Below are 26,885 nucleotides of genomic sequence, written 5' to 3'. Positions count from 1 at the left end.
GAGTAAGTGATAGCACGATTAAGACTGATAAAAGGAAGTTGTGAAGGAGTAAGGCAGACAGTAAGGCAGCAAGAAAATGAGAAATAGAAATTAAAGCAGAGCTTGAGACAGACAGAAAGCAAGATCAGGATCTACAGGATGAGTGAGAGAGCAAGCAAGAGAGTGAGAAGAGGTGTGAGAGAGCAAGCAATCAAATGAGGAGCGTGAAAACAAGAAAAACAAGAACGTGAGTAACAGCGTGAGACAGCCAGCAAATGAGATGGGATCCAGAGGACAAGGGAGAGAGTGAGCAAAAGGGATCAAGAGGGAAGTCGGCAAGAGCATGATGCAGACAGGAAGGGAGTTCAGGGTCAAGAAGACAAGAGAAACATAGGAGGAGTTAGCAATAGTGAGTGAGACACGCAGCCAGCAGAAGGGATGGGGATGGAGGAGAAAAGTGAGAGTGAGCAAGACAAGAGAAAGAAGGGGTGTGTGTGTGTGGAGGTGGGAGGGTGGGAGGGAGAGAACGAGGCAGTAGAGAATAAACCAGCATCTGAGAAGTGTACACAGATGGGGAAAAAAAAGCAGGAGGAGGGAAGGAAGGAAGCACAAAGAAACAAAGGGTGATTTAAAATACAAGAGTTTATTTTTAATTGTCTCTTAACTGCAGCCATTGAGAGAGAGGCCGGGAGTTGGGGGCTTCCATAGTGGGGTTGGTGGTGGTATGACCGTAAACAATTCCCTTAATGTAGTTTTTGATATAGAGCCCAAATTAGCTCTAATAAAAAGGGATAATAAAGGCAACTCTTATACCAAACTAAACTCCTCCTAGCTGTCAAGCCGGGGCCATTATCAAGAGGAAACTGCATTCTCATTTCAATTAACCTTGTTTGCACCCCACCACGTCCACACAAATAACAATAACATTAATTCAGGGCACTGGTGCGGGGCGGCCATATTAGACAGCTTGGAATATGCAGAGGCTCGGAGCCTCGAGCTAATGAACCCGAAACTCGACGTGAATTTCCAAATTGCTCACAACAGAGTTTCCGAGCTCTATTAGGGAGAAAAATGCTGATTCTTTTCAAGTTCCTCAAGGGGAAAAGCTGTTGCCGCAGCAGTGGCAGCGCAGGAGAACCAGTATGCCTCTGCCCAAGCCCTAGTCTCATGCCAACCTCATCCATTCACACTGACCATACCCCCACCCTCAAATCATCATGTGGTACACAGCAGGCCCGGCTCCTCCAAGTTGTTCTTGATAACACTCAAAATTTAATGTCCAACTCCAGTTAGCTTCTGAGGGAATCTGATATGGGGGTGGGGGAGGAGTCCCCAGGTACCTTGTATCTGCCTGTATAGGGCAGGAAAGGCCCATCTGCTCTAAATTACTTTTGAGGATATAGGATCCAGATCCAATGTGGTGCTGGGGATCAGGGGGCTTGGGTCTGAATCCCAGCTCTGCTATGTTGGGCAAGTCATTTGAACGATCTCTGGCTTCAGATTTCTCCTCCAAAAAGAGAGCCACTTCAAACGCAGCTAAGGCCTATGGATCTTCGTGCCTTAGTGTGTGATGGTTCAAAGGATCACAGTGGGCTAGGATGTGACTTTAGCAGGGCAATCAATACTACAGTCCTGATGAGGCTGGCAGCTCCTCTTCAGCACCCTTTGTTCAGAGGATCAGTGGGATTCTCTGCCAGGAATGTACTGCCCTCATCTGAACCTCTCTGAACTCTATCCCTCAGGCATAGTTAAAAAAAAAAAATGCATCCTTTTCTGGTTACTCCTTTAAGTCCCTCTCAGCCTAGCATTTGATCTTATCTTGAATTTTTCTCATGTGTGTCAATCTTGCCTCTATCTTCACATGGATAAGACTGACCCTAACTAACAATGACTTTCTTCTACTGAGAAATGATTTCCTGATCTAGATGGTGTGGGGTTGGTTTTGGATTGGAGGGAAGACACTCTGTTCCTCTAGTCTCCTTCTTACTTCAGCCAGAGACAGAATCCAATTGGGAGGGAAGCCAGGGAGCCATGCTGAGTCTGTATAGAAACAACTGGGCCCCGAAGATCAGAGATGCAGAACCAGGAGCACTGAAAGGGAACACTTCCTAGTACATCAGGATCAAACACATCATAAAACAATTTTTGACTGGTTCCTGATGGGTGATATCAGAAACTTCAAGCAGGATGGAAAGTCTTGAATTAGGTTAAGGGAGAAGTTCAAGAGTCTGTGCGAACAAAATTTGGGGTCTTTAAAGGACTGCAGACTCACACAGTGTTAAAATAGTGTGAGATGGTAGTCAACAAAGTTAACAAAATCTTAGGTCACCTTAAGAGTGGTACAGTATAGCAAAGAATTGGAAACAAAGCTGATGTCCATCGACTGGGGAATGGCTTCACATATTGCGATAGGTGAATGTAATATTAAAGTGCTATAAGAAACAACAAATATTATGAGTTTAGAGAGGCAAGAAAAGACTTACATGAACTAATAATTTTTCCAAACCTTCTCCATCTCTCCTCAAACTTCCCAGGGCTCCCTTCCCCAACTCTCATCTGAGAGCCTTGTCTCATATTTTACAAAAAATACTGAGGCCATTTTCCATGAGCTCCCTCTTCTCCCTCTTCCTTTTCTCCTATCACTCTGATGCCTTCCATCACTATCTCTTGCGTCACTCTTGTCTCACACAAAGAGGTAGGGGGCAGCTAGGTGGTGTAGTGGATGGCTCTGGATTCAGGAGGACCTGAGTTCAAATCCAGTTTCAGACACTTGACACTTACTAGCTGTGTGACCCTGGGCAAGTCATTTAATTCCCATTGTCCCACAAAAAACCAAAACAAAACAAAACAAAGAGCTGGACCTACTCCTCACCAAGGCAAATCGTTCAACTTGTTCAAGTGGTGTCATTCCTTCTCATCTCCTCTAAGCAACTGCCTCCTCTGTCATCTCCATTCTATTACTTATTTTCAATCTTTCCCTGTCTACTGGCTCATTCCCTCCTGCCTAGAAACCTTCCCATGTCTCCTCCATCTTGAAAACAACATTACTTGATCCATTCAACATTGCTAACTATTGTCTTATATCTCTTCTGCCCCCTTTGTGGCTAAACTCTTTGAAAAGGCTGTCTACAACAGGTGCCTCCGCCTTCTCTCCTCTCACTCACTTTTTAACCCCTTAAAATTCAGTGTCTAACCTCATTACTTCACCAAAACTGCTTTCTCCAAAATTACCAATGATATGCTGTCAAATGAAGTATGGCCTTTTCTCAGTTCTCATTCTTCTCAACTTCTCTACAGTATTGGACACTGCTTTTTAAAATTTATCCTCTTTTCCTTAAAACTCTCTTCTCTGGGAGCAGCTAGGTGGCGCAGGGGATAAAGCACCGGCCCTGGATTCAGGAGGACCTGAGTTCAAATCCAGCCTCAGACACTTGACACTAGTTGTGTGACCCTGGGCATGTCACTTAACCCTCACTGGTCCACAAAAAAACAAACAAACAAACAAAACCAACCCTCCCCCCCCCAAACAAACAAAAACAACAACAAAAAAATCCTCTCTTCTTTCTAGGTTTCTCCTATCTATCAGACTGTTTCTTCTCAGTGTCCTTTGCTGGATTCTCATCCAGATAATACCCTCTAACTGCAGGTGTCCCACAGTGTTCTTTCCTGAGTCATACAACTTCACGTGGTGATCTCATCAGTTCCCATGGATTTAATTACTATCTTTGTGCTGATGATCCTCAAATCTACCTTTCCTGCCCCAAACACTCTGCTAACTTCCAATCTTGTTTCTCCAATGGCTTTTCAGATATCTAGAAGTGGATGTTCAGTAGACACCTTAAACTCCACATGTTCAGAACCAAACTCATTATTTCCCCCCCAAACCCTTTCCTCAACTTCTGTTTAACTATAGAAGGTAATACCATTCTCTGCGTCACACAGGCTCTCCTCAGGACTATGCTGCCAAGACTTGCTGATTTCATCTTTATAACGTCTCTCAAACACATAGCCTTCTCTCTTCTTACACTCCTACCATGCTGGTGCAGGCCCTCAGCCTCTCCTGAAATAGCCTGCTGGTGGGGCTGCCTGCCTCAAGGCTCTCTCCACGCCAGTCCATCCTCCATTCAGCCACCAGCTCAGACCATGTCCCACCTCTTCCTCATTCAATAAACTCCAGTAACTACCCATCATCTCCAGGATCAAATGCAAAATCCTCTGTTTGGTGTTCAAAGACCTTCATAACTTAGACCCCTCCTACCTCTCTAATGTCTTAGACATTATTCACTCCCATGTACTCTTCAATTCAGTAACACTGCCCTCCTTGCTGTTCCATGAACAAGTCACTCCATCTCTTGGCTCTGCACATTTTCTCTGGCTGCCCCCCATGTCTAGAATGATCTCCCTGCTCATTTCTGCTTCCGCCTTCCCCAGCTTCCTTCAAGTCTCAACTAAAAATCTCGTCTTCTATAAGATGTCTTTCTAAATCCTTTTTAATTCTAGTGCCTTCCTCTAATTATTTCCTGTTTATCCTGTATATGACTTGTTTGAATATATTTGTTTGTTTGTTGTATTTCTGATCTTTAAGGGCAGGAACCAACTTTTGACTCTTTTTGTATCCCCAGGGCTTAGCATACCTGGCATACAGTAGGTGCTTAATAAATGTTCAATGACTGACTGATGTAAAGTGAAGAAGCAGCTCCAAGAAGATAATATAAACTATATCAATGAAAATGAGAACCACAAAAGAAAAGGTGAATGTTGGGAAATACAAAGGAAAAGTAGGACCCCCTGAGAAGAGATATGAGAATAAATCCTCCCTGTTTTCATCACACTTTTTTGTAGAGGTAGAATTCTAACAAATAGCACATAGTAGGTGCTATATAAAAACTTATTCCCTTCTCTGCTTTTAACATAGAATGTGTTTGTAGCTTTTTGATGTATTGGTTGGTTTTGCCTATTTTTTTCTCTTCCTCTTTTTTTCCCTAAAAATATTTTTTGTTATTTTGGGTGACTCTTTGGGGAAGGGTATGAAGGGATGAAATGTGGGTGATATAAAAACAAAATGTTCTCTGTACACAGTATCATCAACATTATGTGTTGATCAACTGTGATAGACTTGATTCTTCTCAGCAATACAATGATACAAGATAGTTCCAAAGGACTCATGATGGAAAATGCTCTCCAAATCCAGAAAAAAAAAAAAAGAACTGTGGAGTCTAGATGCAGATTGAAACATACTATTTCTGTTGTTTTTGTTGTTGCTGTTTTTCTTTTTTTGAGTTTTTTCCTTTTTGCTCTGATTCTTCTTGCACAGCATGACTAATGCAGAAATATGTTTAATGTTATTGTACATATATAACCTATATCAGATTACTTGTTGTCTTGGGGAGGGGTGGAGGGAGGGAGAAAAATTTGAAACTAGAAATCTTATAAAAACAAATGTTGAAAACTATCTCTACATGTAACTGGAAAATAATAAAATACTTTTATAATTTAAAGAACAAACAAAAAATCCACAAAATTTTCTCAATAAAAATCTTTAAAAAAAAAAAGAATGGTATATTATTAGAGTTGGAAGGGACCTTAGAAGTTATCTAATCTAATTCAAGAGGTATCATGACACAAGGGAGTCAGCTGGACATAGAGCTTAAAGGGAACTTTCATTCTAGACAATAATAATAATAGTTGATATTTATATCACGCTACTGTTGTTCTCTGAACATGCATTTGTTAAGTACTTACTACGTTCTAGGCACTGTGATAAGCACTGGGATATTAAAAAAAAAAGGCAAAAAGATGGTTCCTGCCTTCAAGGAGCTCATAGTCTAATGGGGAAGAAAATATGCAAATAACTATCTACACATAGGATGGATATAGTGTAAACGGGAGGTAATCTCAGAGTGAAGGCACTAGCAGTGTGGAGACTAGGAAAGGCCTCTAGAAGGTAGAATATGAGCAAAGTTTTTGAGGAAGCCAGGAGGAGGTGGTGAGGAGGGAAGAGTATTTTGGGGGGGGGGGCTCGAGGAGACAGCCAATACAAAGGCCAAGAGTGGGAAGATAGAATGACACATATGAGGAACAATAAGTAGGCCTGGGTAGCTGGATCACAGGGTATAGAGAGGGGAATAAAGTATAAGAACACTGGAAAGGTAAAAAGGGGTCAGGTTGTAGAGGGCTTAAAAAGCCAGAGGATTTTAGATTTGATGCTGGAGGTAATAGGGAGTCACTGGAGGTTAATGAATATAGGGTGCCATGGTTAGACCTATACTTTAGGAAAATCACTTTGACAGCTAATGGAGGACAGACTAGAATGGAGAGAGACTTGAAGCAGGGAGAACAAGTAGATGGTAAGTGGAGGCTGGTTGCCATTTGAGTGGAGAGAAGAGGATGTGTTATAAAGGTAGAAAAAAAAATAAACTGAAGGGTATTCAAAACAGGCCAGTCAAGACAGTGATAGAACTACAGATTAAGCCACATAAGGATCATTTAATAAAATCAGGGATATTCAGTGTAGAAAAGAAAAGATTTAAGGGCAACTGCAGTAGCAGCACTTATATTATACCATTTGAACCTCACGACAACCCTGGAAGGTGGTGGTATAATTCCTATTTTATAGATGAGGAAACTGAGGCAGACAAGGATTAAGTGACTTGCTTAGTGGTTGTCTGGGGCTGGATTTAGGCTCAGAATTTCCTGACTCCAGACCCACCTCTCTATCCAATATACCACACAGCTGCCACTAACCACCTTTTACTTAAATGAGTATTGTTTTTTACATATCACATGATAGCTATCTTCAAGTTTCTGAAGGACTATTATGTTTTTTTGTTTTTGTTTTTTTTTTTGCGGGGCAATGGGGGTTAAGTAACTTGCCCAGGGTCACACAGCTAGTAAGTGTTAAGTGTCTGAGGCTGGATTTGAACTCAGGTACTCCTGAATCCAGGGCCAGTGCTTTAACCACTGCGCCATCTAGCTGCCCCCAGGACTATTATGTTTAAGAGGGATTAGATTTGTTCTTCTTGGCCCCGAAGGACCAGTGGGTGAAAGATGCACAAATGCAGATTTAAGCTTAATATAAGAAAAAAACTTCTTGACAATTAGAGCTGTCTCAAAGGTGGGATGGGCTGACTTTGGAGGCAGTAATCTCTCCCTCATTACAGATGTTCAAGCTGAGGTTGAATTACTATTTATGAGGCTTGTTATAGGGTTCTTGTTTAAAACGGACTCTTTTATCTCTGAGGTTCTATGATTCTATTCACATTTTACTTCTCCTTAACTATCAGGAAGATAATGAATAACTTTCAGGCAAATTAAACAGGGGACCGTGTTTGAGGTGAGGTAAAGAAAACAAGACCAGGAAACCCTTTAGTTGGTTCTGTGGCTGGATATTAGTTACACTAGAAGAGTTTTCTGTCAGTCTTCCTTCTGTCTTCACCCCCAATACCATGAGATGTCAGGGCCTATCAATTTTCCCTGCTGCAAAACTTCTTGCACCTAATCCCTCTGCTCCACTTGAACTGCAGTTACCCTGAGTCAGGCTCTCATTACCTCTTACCTAGCTTACTACAATGATCTCTGCCGTGGTTTCCTGGACACACTTTACCTATTTCCTAATCCAATCCTCACACAGGTGCCAAGATCATCTTTCTAATTTCAGAGCTCTGATACCGTCATTCCCCAGCTCAGAAATTGTTTATGGTTTCCCACAATACATAAGGTAAGAGAAATTCTTTAGGCTGGCATTTCAGGCCCACCTTAACTGGCTCTACCTCTTCATCATTATTTCATTCTTTATCTCCACCAGATATTCTCTGTTCCAGCTAACCTGGAGTACAAACTACTCCTCAAATCCATCTTGCCGTCTCCAGCTTCCATGTGTCTGTGCATGCTGTTCCTTATGCCTGGAACTCACTCTGTACTCATCTATTTCTACTGAAATTCTCCTTTTCCTTTCAGATCTCACTCACTGGTAAAAACCAATCCCTCTTGCCTTGTTTTCTTAGATATTTTGAATGGGGCTCTCCTTTGCCCCATCACACTTCAAACTTGTATTACATTTCACATTCCAATTTATGCACATATTGTCTCCTTCTACTAAAATGAAGGCAGATTATAGTCCTTTTTATTTAAAAAAAAAATCCTCATTGCCAAACAAAAGGTTATACATGTAGTATGGAAATTCCTAAGTGTATTCAATTAAAATTTTCCAGTGTATTCAACATCACGGTGACTACTAGGTATTGTCCTCTAGGTCACTTTCCCTCCTTCTCCAGTAGTTCAGCATTCTGGTCCATTGTCTTCCTTCTTGCCTTTATACTAAGGGACTTCAACATCCATGCTGACCCTCTCTCAAACTCCTTAACCTTCCAATTCCGAGATCTCTTTAATTACCATGATCTAATTGTCCACAGGAACTCAGCCATCCATAAGGACAGTGACACTCTGGATCTTACCATTGAAATTATCTTTTTTTTTGGGGGGGGGGAGGGTAATGGGGGTTAAGTGACTTGCCCAGGGTCACACAGCTAGTAAGTGTCAAGTGTCTGAGGCCAGATTTGAACTCAGGTACTCCTGAATTCAGGGCTGGTGCTTTATCCACTACGCCATCTAGCTGCCCCTGGATCTTACCATTACCTAAAATTGTTCCAATTCCTTAACCAAAAACAATCTTACATTCCTTTATCTGGCCATAACTTCTTTTCATGCTGCCTATCACTATGTATATGACCCCTCCTAAACTCATTCTTCTCCCTCAGTACTTTTCCAGGCCTTTCTGCTCCCACTTCGTTTTCCACCCTTCCCAATTTCAACTCAAGAGTTTACCAATTAAATTCCACACTGTCATCAACTCTTGAAACCTTTGCCCCAGTGTCCTGTTACCTCTCATTCCTTGCCAAACACCAGCTCTAGATTATTCCCATCATAGGCCTCTTCTCCTTCTACTCATATGCTGCTGAATGGAGCTGGAGGAAGTCATACAAGCATGCTGATAGTACATACCATAAATTCAGAGTATCCAGCTTCAACGGAGTCCTCAGTCCAACAAGGCCCTCTTTATTCCTAACTGGTTCCTTATCTCAATCCCCCACAGAAGCTATTACGAACTTGCTCTTCCTTCCTCAAGCTTCCACACCTTCTCCCACACCCCTTCCTTTTCTCTATCAGCTGAGCACCTCAACTCTGAGAACACTGAAATGATTTTCTCCCTCCCTTTTTCCTTTCTCTTCATCTCAAATCCCCTGGACACCATTCCCTGCTCTCATCTCCATTTCTCTGATGAGGCAGCCCTTCTTGTGAACCTCAATACATGTATCCTTCATCCTATTCCCTCTCAACTAGAGGGGCAGAATGTAGGGAAAGGATATCCTGTCCTCTTGACCTCATGTTTGAGACACTGCTTAGCTGTGGAGCCTGGGAAGACGCTGAGTCTGATTCAGGGAAGGACAAAGGCGTTCTTCCACTGGAGACAGCTGAGTGCACTGGAGAGTATGAGACCTGGAGAAAACCTGAATCTTACACTTACTAGAAATGTCTCAGACAAATCAAACGTCTAACCCTATTTCCTCACGTGTAAAATGGGAACAATAATGCTGGCTATGCATCTCTCACAGGGTTACTTTGAGGAAAATGTTTTGCAAATCAGAAAATGCTAAAGAAGAAGGAACTATTAATATTATTATGCAGACCAGGGCTCTGGTATCAGTCCTTACTGTCTGCACAAGGCCTTATTCCCTATTAGAACCATGCTAATTGATTGACAGAGACTTGCAGAACTGCCAGGTAGCCACCTTGAAGTGAAACATAGGGCCTCCAGATGGGTAAGAATGGAATCGGGTCATTGAGTAGGAGTACATGATATGCTTATTGGGAAGCCCTAGAAAATCAAGTTGGTAGTTTCTTCCTAGTATACAAAATAAAGTACTGCCTGCCTTTGATTAATAATGTTTGATTGCTAGCATTGAGAAGTATAAGTCTAATGTTTCAGTTGCATTAATTAGCATAAGTAATAGTAAATCATGCTTGTGTGTGCATTGTACATTACTACCGCCAGGTGCAAAGGTCAAAATGTGACTAGATCAACCCCAAAAGAATTAGAAATTTCTTCTAATTAGGCACTTTCCTACTTCACATTAGGCACTTTAAAATCTTACCAGGCAATAGAAGTTACTTTCTGAACAGTCAAGAAAGAGTCAAGGGATATCAAATTTGGAAGCATCTCAAAGACGATTTAGTCTAATCTGAATTGAACAGGATTGCTCTCTACAACACCTTGGGGGTGGGAGGGGAGGAAGAGAATCTACCTCCAGGGATGAAAATTTCTCAAGGGACATAACCCCAGTATGGAATAGCTCTGATTGTTAGTAGGCTTTTTCTTATAGTTAAGTTCAAATCTGCCTTTCAGCAAATTGTGCCCATCACTCCTCATGTTTTGCCCATTGGAGTCAATCAGAATGAGCCTCATTTCTCTTCCACATGAAGACACCTGTTTTGTTCCCTCTGGACCCCCAAGTCATTTCCAGGCTTAACACTATTAGTTGTTTCATAAAATCTGATCTGTAGGCCTTTCTTTATTCAGCTGTTCACTCCTCTCTGGACTTTCTCAATATTGTCAATATCTTCCCCAAAATGTGACAGCCAAACAGAACATATTGTTTCGGATGGTCTCTGAGTAGAGCAAAGGACAATGAGAATACCATCTCCCTTGATCTGGACATTATGCTTCTACTCACAAAGTCCAAGACATCAGCTTCCTAGAGGCATTTTTGTTTTTAGGGTGAGTCCCCCAGCCTGTTAACTTATAGTGCCCAGGGTGGGCTTGCCAACTGTTCCTGGAAGTTTATTCCCATTCCCAAGTATGAGCATGCACCCAGCAGAAGGTAGCTCAGCCTCATTGTGATGTGACAGGCACTCATGGCAATGCCCCTCACAAAAATGAAGGGAGGGCTGATAGACTCAGAAGCCTGATCCTCAAAATATCAGAGACCCTCTAAGTAAAAATGATTATCTACGGGTGACCTTCATCTAAAATACCCAATTCCAGTGAGTGTGAATGCCAGCCCTTGAGTAAAGCCCCAGTATGTTCATGAACCTATACAGACCTTCTCTTTGGAAACATGGTGAGAAAATGGGCAGGTCCCATCTGTCTTCTTGCATGTGCCCCGTAAAAACCTGTTGGAAATGAAGGGAGAGATAGGGATCCTTTAGAAAATACTCAACAGTGCTATTGTTTGAGAATATAACCCCTCCTAGCTACCAAGTGACACCCCTCCCCTCCAAGGTAGTGATGGTAGGGAGTCTTAGGCTAAGTATGCATGCTGAATGTAGAGACCATGTCAAGGGTGGATAAGCACAGAGATAATAAATACAGGCTCCTTTCCATCTTCCTATGGTCTCCTTAACAGCCTGTTGTTCATTCCAGCCCTAATTCTACTTCTTGGAGTGGAGGAAGAGGGGACACTTCCAGAAAAGTGTTCAGCAACAGTGGTGGCATTTAGATACGTGGTGAGTGTTTCTGTGCTTGCAAACCAGTCTAAATTCCTACCTACTTTCCTTATAACAGCAGAGGCCACCCTGTTTTTTCATCTTGGAATGCTTTCTGTGGCTTTTCCTGGCCTAGATGCATGCTACCCCCATTTTTCATGTCCAATTCAGGCACGCCACTACCTCATACAGACCATAGTGACCTCTCATTCCTCTAACCTCTTGCAGACCTGACTATATAAATCTTATAATATGAGAAATGATCATATTCAGTTGTGTATTGTTCTTTAATTCTTTTATGTGTGGAGGTCTCACTTCTCCAGTCTTCTCTAGCAAGGCCTGCATTGCCACTTCTTCCTCTTGTGTCCACTCAAGGGTAGCCAAACACAGAGATGGACTCACAGTCAGCACTCCATTAAGATATGATGATTTGAACTGAGGGACTGAAGCTTGTATGTCAAGAGCCAAGGCTAAGCTGGTGTTAGCTGGCGTTATAGTGTGAGAGGCAAATTGAAGTCATTCTTATAGTCCCCTGGCTTATATGAGAACCAAGAGATATCTTTTACAAAGCAAATATGCTCAGAGTTCAAAGCTTTTTCTAAGGGAAAAAAAGACGTCTCCTTTGGAGTTCATTTTGCCTTGAAAAGATGTGGATTGAAATATAGCATGTTTGTAAGACAAGTAAGACATTCTGTAGCCCAGTTAATGGGCCAGAAGATAGAAGTTCTGGGGGCAGCTAGGTGACACAGTGGATAAAGCACCAGCCCTGGATTCAGGAGGACCTGAGTTCAAATCCAGTCTCAGACACTTGACACTTACTAGCTATGTGACCCTGGGCAAGTCACTTAACCCTCATTGCCCTGCCAAAAAAAAAAAACAAAAACCCAAAACAAAACAAAAAACAGAAGATAGAAGTTCTTCCAGCAGCAATTGTCCCCAGAGGCCACTGATGTTCATGTGTATTGTGGGAAGGGTCCTGGGCCTGGAGTCAGGAGACCTGGGCTCTACCTTTAGCTCTGTTACTAATGAGCTATGTGTCCTTAGGCAGGCCCCTCCCTCCACTGCCCTCCAGTTCTCTGCCTGTAGAACAAAAGGGGCTGGATTAAATGATTAAGGCTGGGGGGCAGCTAGGTGGGGCAGTGGATAAAGCACTGGCCCTGGATTCAGGAGGACCTGAGTTCAAATCCGGCCATAGACACTTGCCACTTACTAGCTGTGTGACCCTGGGTAAGTCACTTAACCCTCATTGCCCTGGAAAAAAAAAAGATTAAGGCTGCTTCTAGACATAGATCCTATGCTCCTGTGACTACAGAAGGCTTGGGAGATAGCAGGCTGGTGATCCCTGGTGTGGAGGGGGCTAGAAGTTAGACTATGTATGAGATAACTGGGATTAGGCAGGCCGTGCCAATCACAGATGACTGGAGCAGCAGTGGGGGCCTATGAAACCTTTGAATCTGTCAACTTTACAGATAAGGAAACTGAAGGAAATTGCCCATGCCCATACAGAGAACAAGAAGTGCACCTGATATGAACCTAGGTCCACTGCCTCTGAATCCAGTGCTTCTTGCACTGTAGGAACATTCTAACAGCATAGACAAGGTAGTGTGGTATGATGGAAAGAACACAAGATCAGGGACAGAAGACTGGAGTCCATGTTTCAGCTCTCATATTTACTACTTCTGGGCAACCCTGGGAAAATCATTTAACCTCAGTGAGCTTCAGTTTCCTCATCTGCAAAAACGGGACCAACAGTGTCATCAGCTCTCTAGGTCAGGGAACAAGAAGGTCACTAGGGTCTCTGGGTCAGCAAATCCATCAGAGGAGACTAGACTGGTCCAAATGTTGATGATATGATCCCCAGCCCTCAGAGTTCCTGATATACCTGGTACACACAGCCACCTTCTCAGGGTCATGAATATAGGGGCAGTGCTGGCCCCGGTTGCACTTTCCAAAGCGATTGTAGTACATGCAGTAGTCCCGCTTCTTCTCCTTCTTCTGCCGGGCCTGGCGGATGATAGCCAGGCTGCGTTGGATGGCTCGGCTGCAAGGAATAAAGGGGTAGGAGAGAAACAAGAGGCAGTGAGCAATGAAAGACCCTTACCTATTAGGCCTCTCCCTCCTCCTCCTCCCAGACCCCACACACACCTGGCAATTGAGCGACTTGTACTTCCTCGGCCCAGGCTGGCACTGCCAGGGGAATAGCAGGGGCTGCTGATGGCTCCATCTGACCTTCCTGTGTGAAGACAATGAATGGAATTGCCTCATGTCAAGTGCTACATAGATAGCCACTGCCCACAGTCCAGGGCAGGTCCATCCTGAATACCAGACTGAGAGAGGAATAGGACATTAGAGACTGCTCATATGAGAAATAAGAAAACAGAGGCCCAGGAAGAGGGAATGACTGGCCCATGGTCACCAAGCAAGTCCCTGTGAAGAGTCACAATAAGAACTGTGGTCTCTGGCCCCAAAGCCAGTTTTCCCCATTCCACAATGGCTTTCTTTACCATGTGACATGTGAGACCCAAGGATTTTATGATCTTCCCAGAGCTTCTATGTCCCTATGTGTTGGTTCAAAGGCCCCCATGATTAGAAAGAGGAGGGGGCGTGTGCCATGGAAGGAAGGCTGGCTGGGGGAGGTAGTCTGTATCTCCGGGCTCCAGGTGGTATAGGCACGGCACAGTCACTCACCTGCCAGCCCAACTGTGTTACCAAGTGAGTGAGTGGAATTTGATAGCATGTCAATGAGTTCTACCTTCTCTGGAGCTGTCACTCGGGCTGCTGCAGACGCCACGACTCCATCTGTTCCAGGGCTGAGAACAGCACTAGTGTGGCTGGAAGCACATGGCTGCCTACTGGAACCCCTCCAAGGCCTGACCACAGAGCTAAGGTGGGCCCCAGACAGGCTGGGAAGCTCCCATCCTAGACTTGTGCCGATGTCACTGGCTGAAATGGGCTCTCACCTCATCATTACATAATGGAAGATTAGCTGTTCATTTAACTCAGTCAATTTGAGTAGGTTACAATCCTTAAACTGTCTACATTTAGGGCTTATGTATGGGCAAGAGGAGGAAGGTTCAGGTTTGGGGGTTGGGGGCTTATTTCCTTTTCTTTTTTAAAAAATTCTCTTCTGGTCTCACTGTGGGAGTTTTGACAAGAACAGTAAGGCACCTTTTCAAATGCTTTTCAGTGTTAAAAAATGCACATAAACTAACTGGCTTAAACCGAGGTAATAAAACCCCAGCACTGAGAGGTGCTAAGAAGTTAAACTGATAGTGAACCTAGAGAGCAGAAGGTGGTTAGCATTTTCCAGAACTTTCACTTCCTGGGGAACTTACCAAAAAAAACCCTATCCATCCTCACTTTACAGCACAAACCTTCCCCGTGTCACCAAATGAATAAATCAACTGAAGCTCAACATGTTCAGTGAGACAGAATTGGGAGTGGGAAGCTGTGAAAGGGCTCGCTTTGTGCTGACTCTCAGACAGGGTGGAACACAGTTCTGTCTTGGACTCGACTCTGGGTATGTGGGAGATGTCAGCACCCAAAATCCTAATCCCAGAGGGCATAGCAGGAAGAGTACTGCACTTGGAGCCAGGAGACCTGGTTTGAATTGCAACTCTGAAGTTCAATAATTGCACAATTATTCTGGGTAATTTGCTATGTAAGCCTCAGTTTCCTCAGCTATGAAATAGGGCTAATAGTCATACTTGTACCACAACCCTTATAAGAATTTTGGGAAGAGGTGCATTTTAAACCTTAAAGTACTTCAGAAATGTATACTATGATAATAATTATTATCATATCCAGGGAAGGGGGATTTTGATCCATTTCTTCTTCTCCATACCAGTCTCTAAGAAAATCAGTTAGGCAAGCGTATATGTGGGTTGGTTCACAATCCTGAGTTCAGAAGAAATAAGACTTCCCTTCAAACACTCTTTGACCCCAGTCTAAGCTTTCTAGGCCTGTCCAGTTTCCATGTAAAGCCCTCCAGTAACAGGAAGTCCACTTACTCTTGAGGCAAGCCCCTCCACTTTTAGACAGCTCTTTTAGGAAATTTTTATTTCTATTAAGCTAAAAGTGGATTCTCTACATTACTCTCTTCAACTTCTATCGATAGCTCCTAGTTAAAACATAGGCAATCTTAAGCTGCGTTGAAAGAAACACAGTCTCCAGAACCAGAGAGGCGACAGGCAGTTTTGTACTCTCCCCGAAGCAGACCTAATGTGGCATTCTCCCTTATTCTCAGTACCACATTTTAACAAGGACATTGACAAACCAGAGTATGCTGAAGGGTACTCAGAATAACGAAGGGTCTTAAGATGATGTACAGAAGAATCACCTGAAGATACAGGGATGTTAAGTCTTGAGAGAAGAATGGGGTAGGGCACGAGGCAGTGGAAGATGAATAAACCAATGAGAAGCTGTCTTTTAAGTATTTGGCTTAATTGGGAACAATGGAAATGATACAGAATGGGAAACTTAAGGGAAAAAACATCCTGACAACTGGAACTGTCCAAGAGTATGTAAAGAATTAATTGTTATTTGGCGTTTTTATGACTCCATCTTTTTGCTAGAATTTTTTAAAAAAACCTCGGCGTGGGCACTGGCCTCTGGGGCTCCGCAAAAGGTGCTCCACCCACTGGTTGTAGACGTCACCATGGCACTGGCACCTCACATCATCACCACTCGCCGACGCCTACATGGGCCTGGCAAAATTATAATTATTGGAAGCCCAGTGAGGGCAGTCATGTGACTGTCAGAGCAGCCAGCCAATTGTCTGGGGGATGTGTGTGGTCAGCCTGGGGTCTGCTGGGAAGAAGGGAGGTTTTTTTGCCATTTTAGCTTGAAGCTGGAAGGTGACAGGACGCTGCTGTGTGTTGTCAGCTGATTCCTGGGCAGTGATATTGTTCGGATTGTATAATTTCCCTTTCCCCATTTTATTTCCTTTCTTTTGATCCTAACTGATCCTGTTTGTGTGTGTTTTTTGAAAGTTCGTTCTTGTTAAATAAATCCTGCTCTGTTTTGAGGGAGGTTGTCTGTCTCCTTCCTTGCCCCAATATTGCGGTGAGCTGCTTAGCTAACACTCCCCAATTAAAAATTGGTCCCCAAAAGTAGAAGGGGCTACATCAGGAGCAGGTTCCCCCCCCTTCACTTGACACTGTCAAATAGAGACTGAAAGACCACTGGTTGGAGGTGTTATACAGTTATCCCTTCCACAATGCAACTTTACTCATTGCAGTTTCGATATAGCATGGGTTGGCATAAGAAATTAATTGGGAATTTTGAGGGAGTTTTGAGGAAGCTGCAGATAACACACAACGGCCGGCAGATGATACAGAAAAAGTTTAGAAACTTAGAAATGCATAAAATATATGTATAGTATTGTATAATACCAACCCAAATTTCACAAAAAGGTACTAGAAACACACTATTAAAGAAAAAGAAAAAATTCAGACTTCTTTTCTGGTGTGAAGGGAGAGCCAACAAATTTTACTTGGATTTTCCAGATTGCAGGAAAGCTGCACCTAACCCCCTTGATATGGAAGGGATAACTCGTATAAGGAATTCCTATTTAAACATAGGTTGGATTAACCCACCTCCCCTTGCTTTTTGGTATCAGATTATTTTTCAGGGGGCTATAAAACGAGCCAGTATGACATATAACAATTGTATTATCTCTCTTCCTAAAAAAAATCACTCTATGATTTAGTTCTGTTCCATACTTTTCATTTCAATGACATCATTGTAGTTAGTTCAGGCCCTCATTACTTCTGGCTTGAACTTTCAATAGCTACGAATTAATGTATCTGTTTTCAGTTCATCTTCTCTACTGAGGTCTTCTCTAACTCTAAGATTATATAATTTTAGGCACAGGATCACAGACTAACAACTAGAAAGGACCTTTTATAGGACTAATCCAAGACATATAAATTTTATAAATGAGAAAATAAAGTCTAGACAGGTCCCATGGCCATAGAGGCAGCAAGTGGCAGAGCTGGGATCGAACTCCATTACCTTTAACTCCAAGGCCAGTGTTCCTTTCATTATGCTATTCTGAATCTCCTTTAAGTCTTTAAGGCTAAATATCCTAATTTCCTTCAATCAACCTTCATGGTATGGTCTCCAGTTCTGCCACCATCCAAATCACCAAAAAAAGATAATATTAAGTTCAGCTGTTTGTAAAGGTAGAGTCAAGATGGTAGAGTGGCAAGAAGTACAACCTAGCTCCCCTACTACATCTCTTCCACAATGATCTTGAATAAAAATCAGCCTGAATTCTGATTGAAAAATTCAAGGGGAAAAAACACAACAGAGTCATTTTTCAACTCAAGTTGGCTGTCTGTGGACACCGAGGACAGTCTGACCAGGAGCAAGGAACCTCTTGGAGCATTCCATTTACCAGGCAATGAAAGAGGGCAGAGATGGAGCAAAAGGAGAGGAAGCATTAGAGTAGGAAAAGATCCTTGAACTAACACAGGGTACAAAAATGGATGCCATCTGATAGTTCTACTGGCCACTACCTAGTAAGAGGCCACATATTCATGGTGGACAAAGGAGGGGACCTGCACCTAGGAGTGCCAGAGGGAAGAGGTTTTGGGTCTTAGCTGGGTAATGAATGGTAATAAATTCAGAAGCAAACAGTAGGCTGGATGATAGAGGACTAGACATTTTTTCTGATCCCCTTGACCTCTTGAACCTCTCCAAAATAGAAATTATGTCAAGATAAAGATGATTTAGGACACCTAGAATCCAAAAAGGTTAAAAAACCCCAATAAACTCGTGAAATGATTTCTATAATGTGCGCACTCAACCCCACCCCCCCCATCACCCAAACCAATGAGGCCACACTAGCCAACCTACATAGGTTCACAACAAAACCCAACCCATACTCCAATTTCTGCTCTCTCTTTCCAGTGCTTTGAAGACTATGGCTCCAGGATGCACAAGTCTGTTCAGGACAGTACAGATAGTGATCATGTCTCTCTACTGTACTTCAGATGATAGAGGCTCCCTGAGACCATACAGCTAGTGCAGGTGGTGTTCTGTGCTGCAAAATATCTCTGCTGGAGAACCAGAACAGTGGGAAAGGGACGGGGAACAAGTGGAGGGGCTGAAAATAGAATTCAACACCACATCCCATCCCCACCTTCTCTCAGAGCCTCAGAAACCCAAACTAGAAAAGAATCCAACCCATGATAGCTTTGAACTGCCAAGACTGAGCCAGACAACTGAGAAACAAAGGGAGTGGAACAGGAGTGGGGCTATACAGTACTACACTAAGTCTGAGGGAAAGTACTCAGCCTCCAGGTAGGGGCCAGTTTGGTCCAACTCAAAGTCATTTGAGGAAAACAGGCTGCTATACTGTGAACTGCCCACTATGGGATGGATGCAAATGACATGTTCTGAGATCCAGTTCTTACGGAAACCACCATCAGAGAAGAGGGAGTAAGAAAGTTAGAAAAAGAATGAAATTACCAAAGATCTCAGGAAGAAGAAAATTCAAAGACCGTGAACTGAAGCAGATAAGTCAACAAGGAGTATATTAACAACAGAAAGAAATGTGGCCTCCAGATCTAGCAGGTATGTCTGAATTAATACCTTAAAACAAAAGAAAATGATCCAACTCTTGATGAGACTTGATGAGGGGGGCAGAGCCAAGACATTAAACGCGGAGCTCCTGACACAATTACCCCCAAAACAGCAATAAAACAACCCCTGGAACAGCAAAGCCCACAAAAAGACAGGCTGAGATTAGAGGGGGCCATGCTGGGCTATGAGCCAAGCCCAACCCTGTGATCAGACTGACACAGACCCCAGGCACACTGCGCCAGAGAACTCCCCCCCCCCCCAGCCTCCAAATCAGCTGCAGCAACAGTGTCTTCTGGAACTAAGCTTATGATCGGGTGAGAGGGCTGAACGGCTGGCCCGGGGGAAAAATACAGGGGTCTCTGCGGGACCTAAGGAGGAATTTGGCTATCCCACCCCAGTGGGGAACCAGGAAGAAATCTTGAGTGGTGGAAGGCCCAGGTGGAGGAGGAGCACAGGCTCATCGGAGCTAAGAACCACAGCACAGGCCAGGTGAGAGAAAAACCTGCTCTCCCTCAACCCAAAACACCTGGGTCCCTCTGAAGCTTGGGACAGTGTAGCTTGGAAGTAGGGCCCCACTGTAAGAGGAAGTTAAAAGTCAAGTAAAAGATGGAAAGATGAGTAAGCAAAGAAAGTTGAGAACTATAGAAAGTTTCTTTAGCACCAAGGAAGATTGAGGTTCACCCTCAGAAGAGGATAATAACCTCAGGACCCCTACATTCAAAGCTTCCAAGAAAACTATGAATTGGTCTCAGGCCATGGAAATGCTCAAAAGGGACTTTGAAGAGACTTGATGAGATCCTGTGTGATCTGAGAACACAGGACTACAACATGCCAACTATAACTCAGTGATTTAAAAGAGAAATGAGAATTGTGAAAACAGAACGTATGAGCCTGAACAGCAAAAACTAATGGTCAGAATAGAAAAATTGGAATCTACAATGATAAGTCTCACTAAAGAAACAAAGGAGAGAACAATAGATTGAGAATGCAAATACACAGAAGTGAAGGACAATCTGGAAGAAAATAGGTAAATATTACCACTTTAAAAAATAGGCTGGGGGTCAGAATAAAGATGGTAAAGTGAGAGTCAGCCATTTCCCCCTAATTCTCCCAATTATACATCGTCCATAACAACTTAGAAAATACACTAGAATGAATCATGATTAGGAAAAGAAGGAGGGGGCGGTAGGGAGGGAAACTGTAGATATGGGAGTAGGGACTGGCCAGGTGGTGGAAGCAGTAGTTGTAGGACTGGAAGCATCCCAGCACCCAGGGACAGAAAAGGAATCATCCCAGGGGATCTCAGAACTAGTGCTAATGGAAGGAATGGGTGCTATCTGGAAGCTCAGTCACTCTTTACTCAGTTCTGGGTTACAGATCAGGGTGAAGAGGAGTGTTTGGGACAGAGCACAAAACAAATTCTAGAAACCTAGCTATTTGGCTCTGAGCCCAGGAGCAGAGCAGTGATTCGGTTCTTACCTTTAGCCCAGCAAATAAATCTGCAATGGAAAAACCAGGGGAGAAGTCCACAACCAAATGGAAGTCAGTAGTTCAGTTGATCGGCAATTGCAGAAATTCACATCAATAGTCTAGTGAAACTCAATTACATGCAAGCTGACAGACCTGAATCTGGATCAGGAATTTGCAGAGCTCAGACCAAGAGGGCTGTGAACAGACCTCTTTCCCAGATCATACTATTCTGGAAGCATTGAGAAGTGCAGGCCCCCAGACTAAGCTGTGAAAGCAGCAAAAGTTCAGATCAGACATGCTTTTCCCTCTCATTCCCGCAAAGTATAGAGAGCCCAACATTAACATAAAGTTCAAAGTCAAGAAAAAGGCTGGAATATACATATAACCTGTATCAAATTGGGGAGGGGGGATAAGAAAATTTGGAATTAAAAAAAATTTTAATGAATGTTAAAAATTGTCTTTACATGTAATTGGAAAAATATGAAATACTCTTTTTTTTTGGGGGGGGGTGAGGCAATTGGGGTTAAGTGACTTGCCCAGGGTCACACAGCTAGTAAGTGTTAAGTGTCTGAGGCTAGATTTGAACTCAGGTACTCCTGACTCCAGGGCCGGTGCTCTATCCACTGCGCCACCTAGCTGCCCATGAAATACTCTTAAAAAATAAATAGGTTGGAGAATGAACAAAGAACCTGAAAGTCAAGAGCTACTATGGTGACAAGGAAGTGCTAGACATACCACAAATTCTCAAAGGAAAATGTACACTGGACAAAAGTCTGACAAGAATTCTCAGAAGAGTAAAGCAAAAGCACAAAAAACCAAACCAAACCAAACCAGGATTTTTAAAAGAGCAAAAAAGGGAGAGATTTAAAAAACCAGAGTGGGAGAGAGAAAAATTGGCGGGGGGGGGGGGGGGGGGGGAGAATGAGAGGTAAGCAAGAAAGTTACAAAAAGAATTAACAGTTAGACAAAAAAGGTATTAAAAATTCTACTAAAGAAAATAACTCTTTAAAAACTAGAACTGGCCAAATGGGAGTTAATGACTTCTTAAGACATAAAAAAATAATTTTTAAAAAAGTAAAAACCCCTGAAAAATAGAAGAAAATAGGAAATGTCTAACAGGAAAAACAAGTAAACTGTAAAACAAACTGATGAGAGATAAATTTAAGAATCAATGGTCTAGGGGGCAGCTAGGTGGCGCAGTGGATAAAGCACCAGCCCTGGATTCAGGAGGACGTGAGTTCAAATCTGACCTCGGACACTTGACAGTTACTAGCTGTGTGACCCTGGTCAAGTCACTTAACCCTCACTGCCCCATTAAAAAAAAATCCCAACTAAGAATCAATGGTCTACCTGGAAGTCATGAACAAAAACCAAATTGAAACATCATATTTCAATAAATTAAAAGATTAAAGTGACCAGTTATCTTAGAAAAGAGAAGGGCAAAGCAGAAATGGAAAGAATCGACCAGTCACCTCTTGAAAGAAACCCCCAAATGAAAACTCCTAGGAATATTGTAACTAAAATCCAAAACAAAAAAATCCACAGGTCAAGGAAAAAAATACTGAAAGTCACCAAAAAGAAAGAATTCAAGTACTTATGGAGTCACAGACAGGATCACAGGCTTGGAATATAATATTACAGAAAGCAACAGATCTAGGATTACAACCAAGAATAACCTAGCCAGAAATTAATCCTACAGGGTAGAAAATGGACACTTAATCGAAGGACTTTCAAACATTTCTGATGAAAAGACAAGAGTTGAACTGACATTCTGACATCCAAACACTGGACTCAAGAGAAGCATAAAAAAGAAACCATAAGGGACTAAAAAAATGTTAAACTATTTATATTATTATATGAAGATTACATGTAATCCCTCAGATCTTTATCATCACCAGGGTTCTTACAGGTCTGGTGGTGATTCTATTATGTTTGGAAGATCTCAAAAGAAGAATGGAAGGAGGGAAAGAAGAATGTACTGGGAGAGTGTTGAAGGGAGAGGAAGAAGGTAGGAAATGATCACACACACACACACACACAAGGTATACAAGGAAGAGGTGGAAAGGAATAGGAAACATTTGAACCTTACTATCATCTGAACAGGTTTACAGAAGGAAGACACATATAGACTCTGTTAAGGACAGAAAGTCACCTTACTCAACAGGAAAGCAGAAGGGAAAGGAGAAGAAGGGTAGATTAAAGGTAATGATGATCAGAAGCAAAATACTCTTGAGGAGGGGAAAAAGAGAAGGCTAAATAGAAGAGAATAGGGTGAAGGGAAACACAGCAATCATAACTTTGAATGTGAGTGAGATGAAATGATAAAATGCAAAAGATATCAAAATGGATTAAAAACCTATTATTCAACAATATTTCATTTACAAGAAACACACTTGGGACAAAAAGATACACACAGAATTAAAATAAGGAGCTGGAACAGATTCTGTTATGTTTCAGTTGAAGTAAAAACAGGCAATCATGATTTCAGACAAAATAAAAGCAAAACCAGAAATACTTAAAAGAGAAAACATGGAAACTACATTTTACTAAAAGTCAAATGAGTTACAGGATGAAAGACAGTAAAACTATAGTAGTGGAATACCTCCATTTAGCCTTCTCAGATCCAGATAAATCTAGTCACAAAATAAACAATAAATAAGTCAAGAAAGAAGTATACCTATTCTCAGCTGTGTATGGCATTTTCACAAACATTGATCATGTATTAAGGTATACAAATCTCAGAAACAAATGAAGACAAGAAGAAATTAAATTAAATGCATGTTTTTTCTTACCATAATCCAATAAAGACTGCATGCAATAATGGGCTTTAAAAACATAAAATAAAAATTGGAAATGAAACCACTTAATCCTAAAGAATGGGTGGGTCAAAGAACAAATCATAGAAACAATCCATAACTTTGTTAAAGATAATGACAACAATGAGATAATATACCAAAATTTGTGAGATATAGGCAAAGCATATATTTTATGGGGAAAAAAATTTTTAAACACATATCAATGAAAGAAAGAGCAAATCAATGAACTGGGTATGCAGCTATAAAAAACAGAAAACTCAATAAATTAACTCCTCCAATTAAACACCAAAAGAGACATCCTAAAAAATGAAAGGAGATTTAAAAAAATTAAAAGGAAAAAAAAAAAGAATAAAGCCATTGTACTAATAAATCAAACCAGGAGCTTTTTTGAGGGGAAAAAAAACCACAACACAACACAACACCAGCAATAAAAGATAGATCACTGGCTAATTTGACTTTAAAAAAGAAAACAAAATTACTGGTATGAAAAATGAAAAAGGTGACTTCACAACCAATGATGAAATCAAAGCGATTATTAGGAGACATTTAGTCTAACTATATGCCAATAAAACTGACAATCTTAATGAAATGGATGATTTTAAAAATATAAACTGCTCCTATTAACAGAATAAGAAATAGAATACTTAAATAGAACAAGCTATAAATGAATTCTTTAAAGAGGAAAAAAACCCCAGAACCAGATGGATTTACAAGTGAATTCTACTAAATATTTAAAGATTAACTAATCCCAACAATTTGTGAACTATTTGAAAAAATAAAAGAATCCTACCAAATTCCTTATGAGACAAAAATATGGTTTTGATACCTAAACCAGGGAGAGTCAAAACAGAAAGAAACTTGTAGACCAATTTCTTTAATGAATATTGATATAAAAATTTTAAATAAAATACTAGCAAAGCTATTACAGCACTTTATCACAAAGAACATAGACTATGACCAGGCTGGATTTATATTAGGAATGCAGGGCTGGTTCAAAATTAGGAAAACTATAAGCATAAATGACTATATCAACTACAAAAGTAATATGGCTATTTCAAAAGATGCTGAAAATACTTTTGACATAATACAACACCCATCCCATTAAAAAACAATAACCTATAAAGCATTAGAATAAGTGGAGCTTTCCTTAAAATGATAAGTAGCATCAATCTTAAATGAAGAGCAGACATTATCTGTAATAAGGATAGACTAGAAGCCTTTCCAGGGTGAAATAAGGATGTTCATTATCACTATTATTATTCAATATTGAGCTAGAAACACTAGCTATAGCAATAAGACAAGAAAAAGATATTGAAAGAATAAACATAAGAAATGAGGAAAAAAGTCATTCTTTGCTGATATGAAATAAAACTGAATCAAAATAATTAACTTCAGCAAAGTTGCAGGATAAAAAATAAAACCAAAGAAATCATCAACATTTCTGTATATTACCAGGAAAACTCAGCAGGAAGAGATAGAAAGAGAAATTCCAATTAAAATAACTACACTGTATAAAGTACTTAGGAGTCTACCTGCTAACATACACATAACAACTACCTGAACACAATTACAAAACACTTTTTGTACAAAGATAGCTAAATATTGGAGGAATACTCATTGATCATGGATAGGTCGAGCCAATATGATAAAAATAATAACACCTAATTAATTCCACACCATACCAATCAAATTTCCAAAGAATTATTTTATAGAAGAAGAAAAAAAATAACAAAATTCATCTCAAGAATCAAAAGATCAGGGACAGCTACGTTGCACGGTGGATAAAGCACCAGCCCTAGATTCAGGAGGACCTGAGTTCAAATCTGACCTCAGACACTTAACACTTACTAGCTGTGTGACCCTGGGCAAGTCACTTAACCCCAATTGCCTCACCAAGAAAGAAAAAAAAAGAATCAAAAGATCAAGAATATCAAGGGAATCAATGAAAATAAAATGCAAAGGAAGAAGGCCTAGCACAACTAGACAACAAACTATATTACAAAGCTATAATCATCAAAACAATTTGGTAGTGGGTGAGGAATACACAGGGTAATCAGTGGAACAAACTATGTAGATAATATACAGAAGAAAGTGAGCACAGTAACCTAGTGTTTGATAAACTCGAAAATCCAAGTTATTGGGATAAGAACTCACTATTTGACAAAAATTTTGGAAAAACTGGAAAGTAGTATGGCAGAAATTAGACACAGACCAATATCCCATACCATATACCCACATAAACTCAAAACTGGTACATGATTTTGGAAATAAAAGGGTGGTATCATAAGAAAATTAATGGAACATGGAAGAAATATTGTTACATCTATGGATAGGGGAAGAGCTCGTGACAAAACAAGTGAGAGAGGTTTAGGTTTAGAGGAAATAAAATGGATAATTTTGATAAAACTAACAACTTTCTGCGCAAAGAAAACTAATGCAACTAAAATTAGAAGAAAAATTAGAAGAAAAAACTGTGGAGAGGGGGAGAAGCTTTCCTCTAAGTTTCTCTGGTAAAGATCTCACTTCTAGAATATAGGAAACTGAGTTACATTTACAAGAATTAGAGTCATTCACTAATTGATAAATGATAAAATTATATGAACAGGCAATTTTCAGAAGTAGAAATCAAAGTTATCAATAGTCACATAGAAAAATACTATTGATTAGAGAAATACAAATTAAACAACTCAGAGGTACCACCTCATATCCATCATATTGGCTAAGATGACAAAAAATGGAAAATGACAAATGTTGGAGATGTAGGAAAACAGGTATGTGAATATACTGTTGGTAGAGCTGTGAACTACTTCAACCACCATGGTAAGCAATTTGGAACTATGCCTTAAAACTCTTAAGATGTGCATAATCTTTGCCTTTTCAATACTACTACTAGATCTACATCTCAAAGAAATAAAAGAAAAAGGGAAAGGGTCCATATATACAAAAATATTGATAGCAGCACTTTTTGTGTTAGCAAATACTTGGAAATGGAAGGGATGCCCTTCAATTGGGGTATAGCTAAACAAGTTATGGTATATGAATGTAATGAAATACTAATGTGTTATAAGAAATGATGAAGGAGATGGTTTCAGAAAAACCTGGGAAGACTTATATGAAGTGATGCAAAATGTATAAAGTGATGTAAAATAAGTAGAACCAGGAAAACACTTATTCAGTAACAGCAGTATTGTAAAGATAATCAATTCTGAAAGATTTAGCAACTCTAACACAATGACCAAACAAAATTCCAAAAGACTCATGATGAAACATGCTATCCACCTCAAGAAAGAGAACTGATGTACTCAAAGTGCAGAATGAAGCATATTTTCTTCTATTTTTTCTTAGAATATGGCTAAAGTGGAAATTAATTTTGTATGTTTATATATATATATACATATATACATATACATACACACACACACACACACACACACACACACACACACACACACACATATATATATATATATATATATGTAACGAGTTTTATTTTTCTTGCCTTCTTGATGGTTGGGGAGAAATTCGAATCTGAAAATAAAATTGAAAAAC

The 26,885-nt window shown here is 40.9% G+C and overlaps 1 protein-coding gene across 4 annotated transcripts in view; it reads right to left on the bottom strand.

The window, feature by feature from the left end:
* ZC3H3 (zinc finger CCCH-type containing 3) overlaps positions 1 to 26,885 on the bottom strand; it is a 589,081-nt gene that overhangs the window by 167,531 nt on the left and 394,665 nt on the right. For all 4 annotated transcript variants that reach the window (XM_043966879.1, XM_043966869.1, XM_043966895.1 and 1 more), the window contains exons 6-8: positions 13,606 to 13,693; positions 13,343 to 13,501; positions 11,079 to 11,148 (exon numbers count right to left, since the gene is read on the bottom strand). In XM_043966879.1, the coding sequence (XP_043822814.1) occupies positions 11,079 to 11,148; positions 13,343 to 13,501; positions 13,606 to 13,693 (317 nt within the window). The remainder of the gene's footprint in view (positions 1 to 11,078; positions 11,149 to 13,342; positions 13,502 to 13,605; positions 13,694 to 26,885) is intronic.

Source organism: Dromiciops gliroides, chromosome 1 (genome assembly GCF_019393635.1).
Source record: "Dromiciops gliroides isolate mDroGli1 chromosome 1, mDroGli1.pri, whole genome shotgun sequence".
Classification (NCBI taxonomy): domain Eukaryota; kingdom Metazoa; phylum Chordata; class Mammalia; order Microbiotheria; family Microbiotheriidae; genus Dromiciops; species Dromiciops gliroides.
Note: the sequence above shows the minus strand (reverse complement) of the source record. Positions and strands in the feature narration are given on the sequence as shown.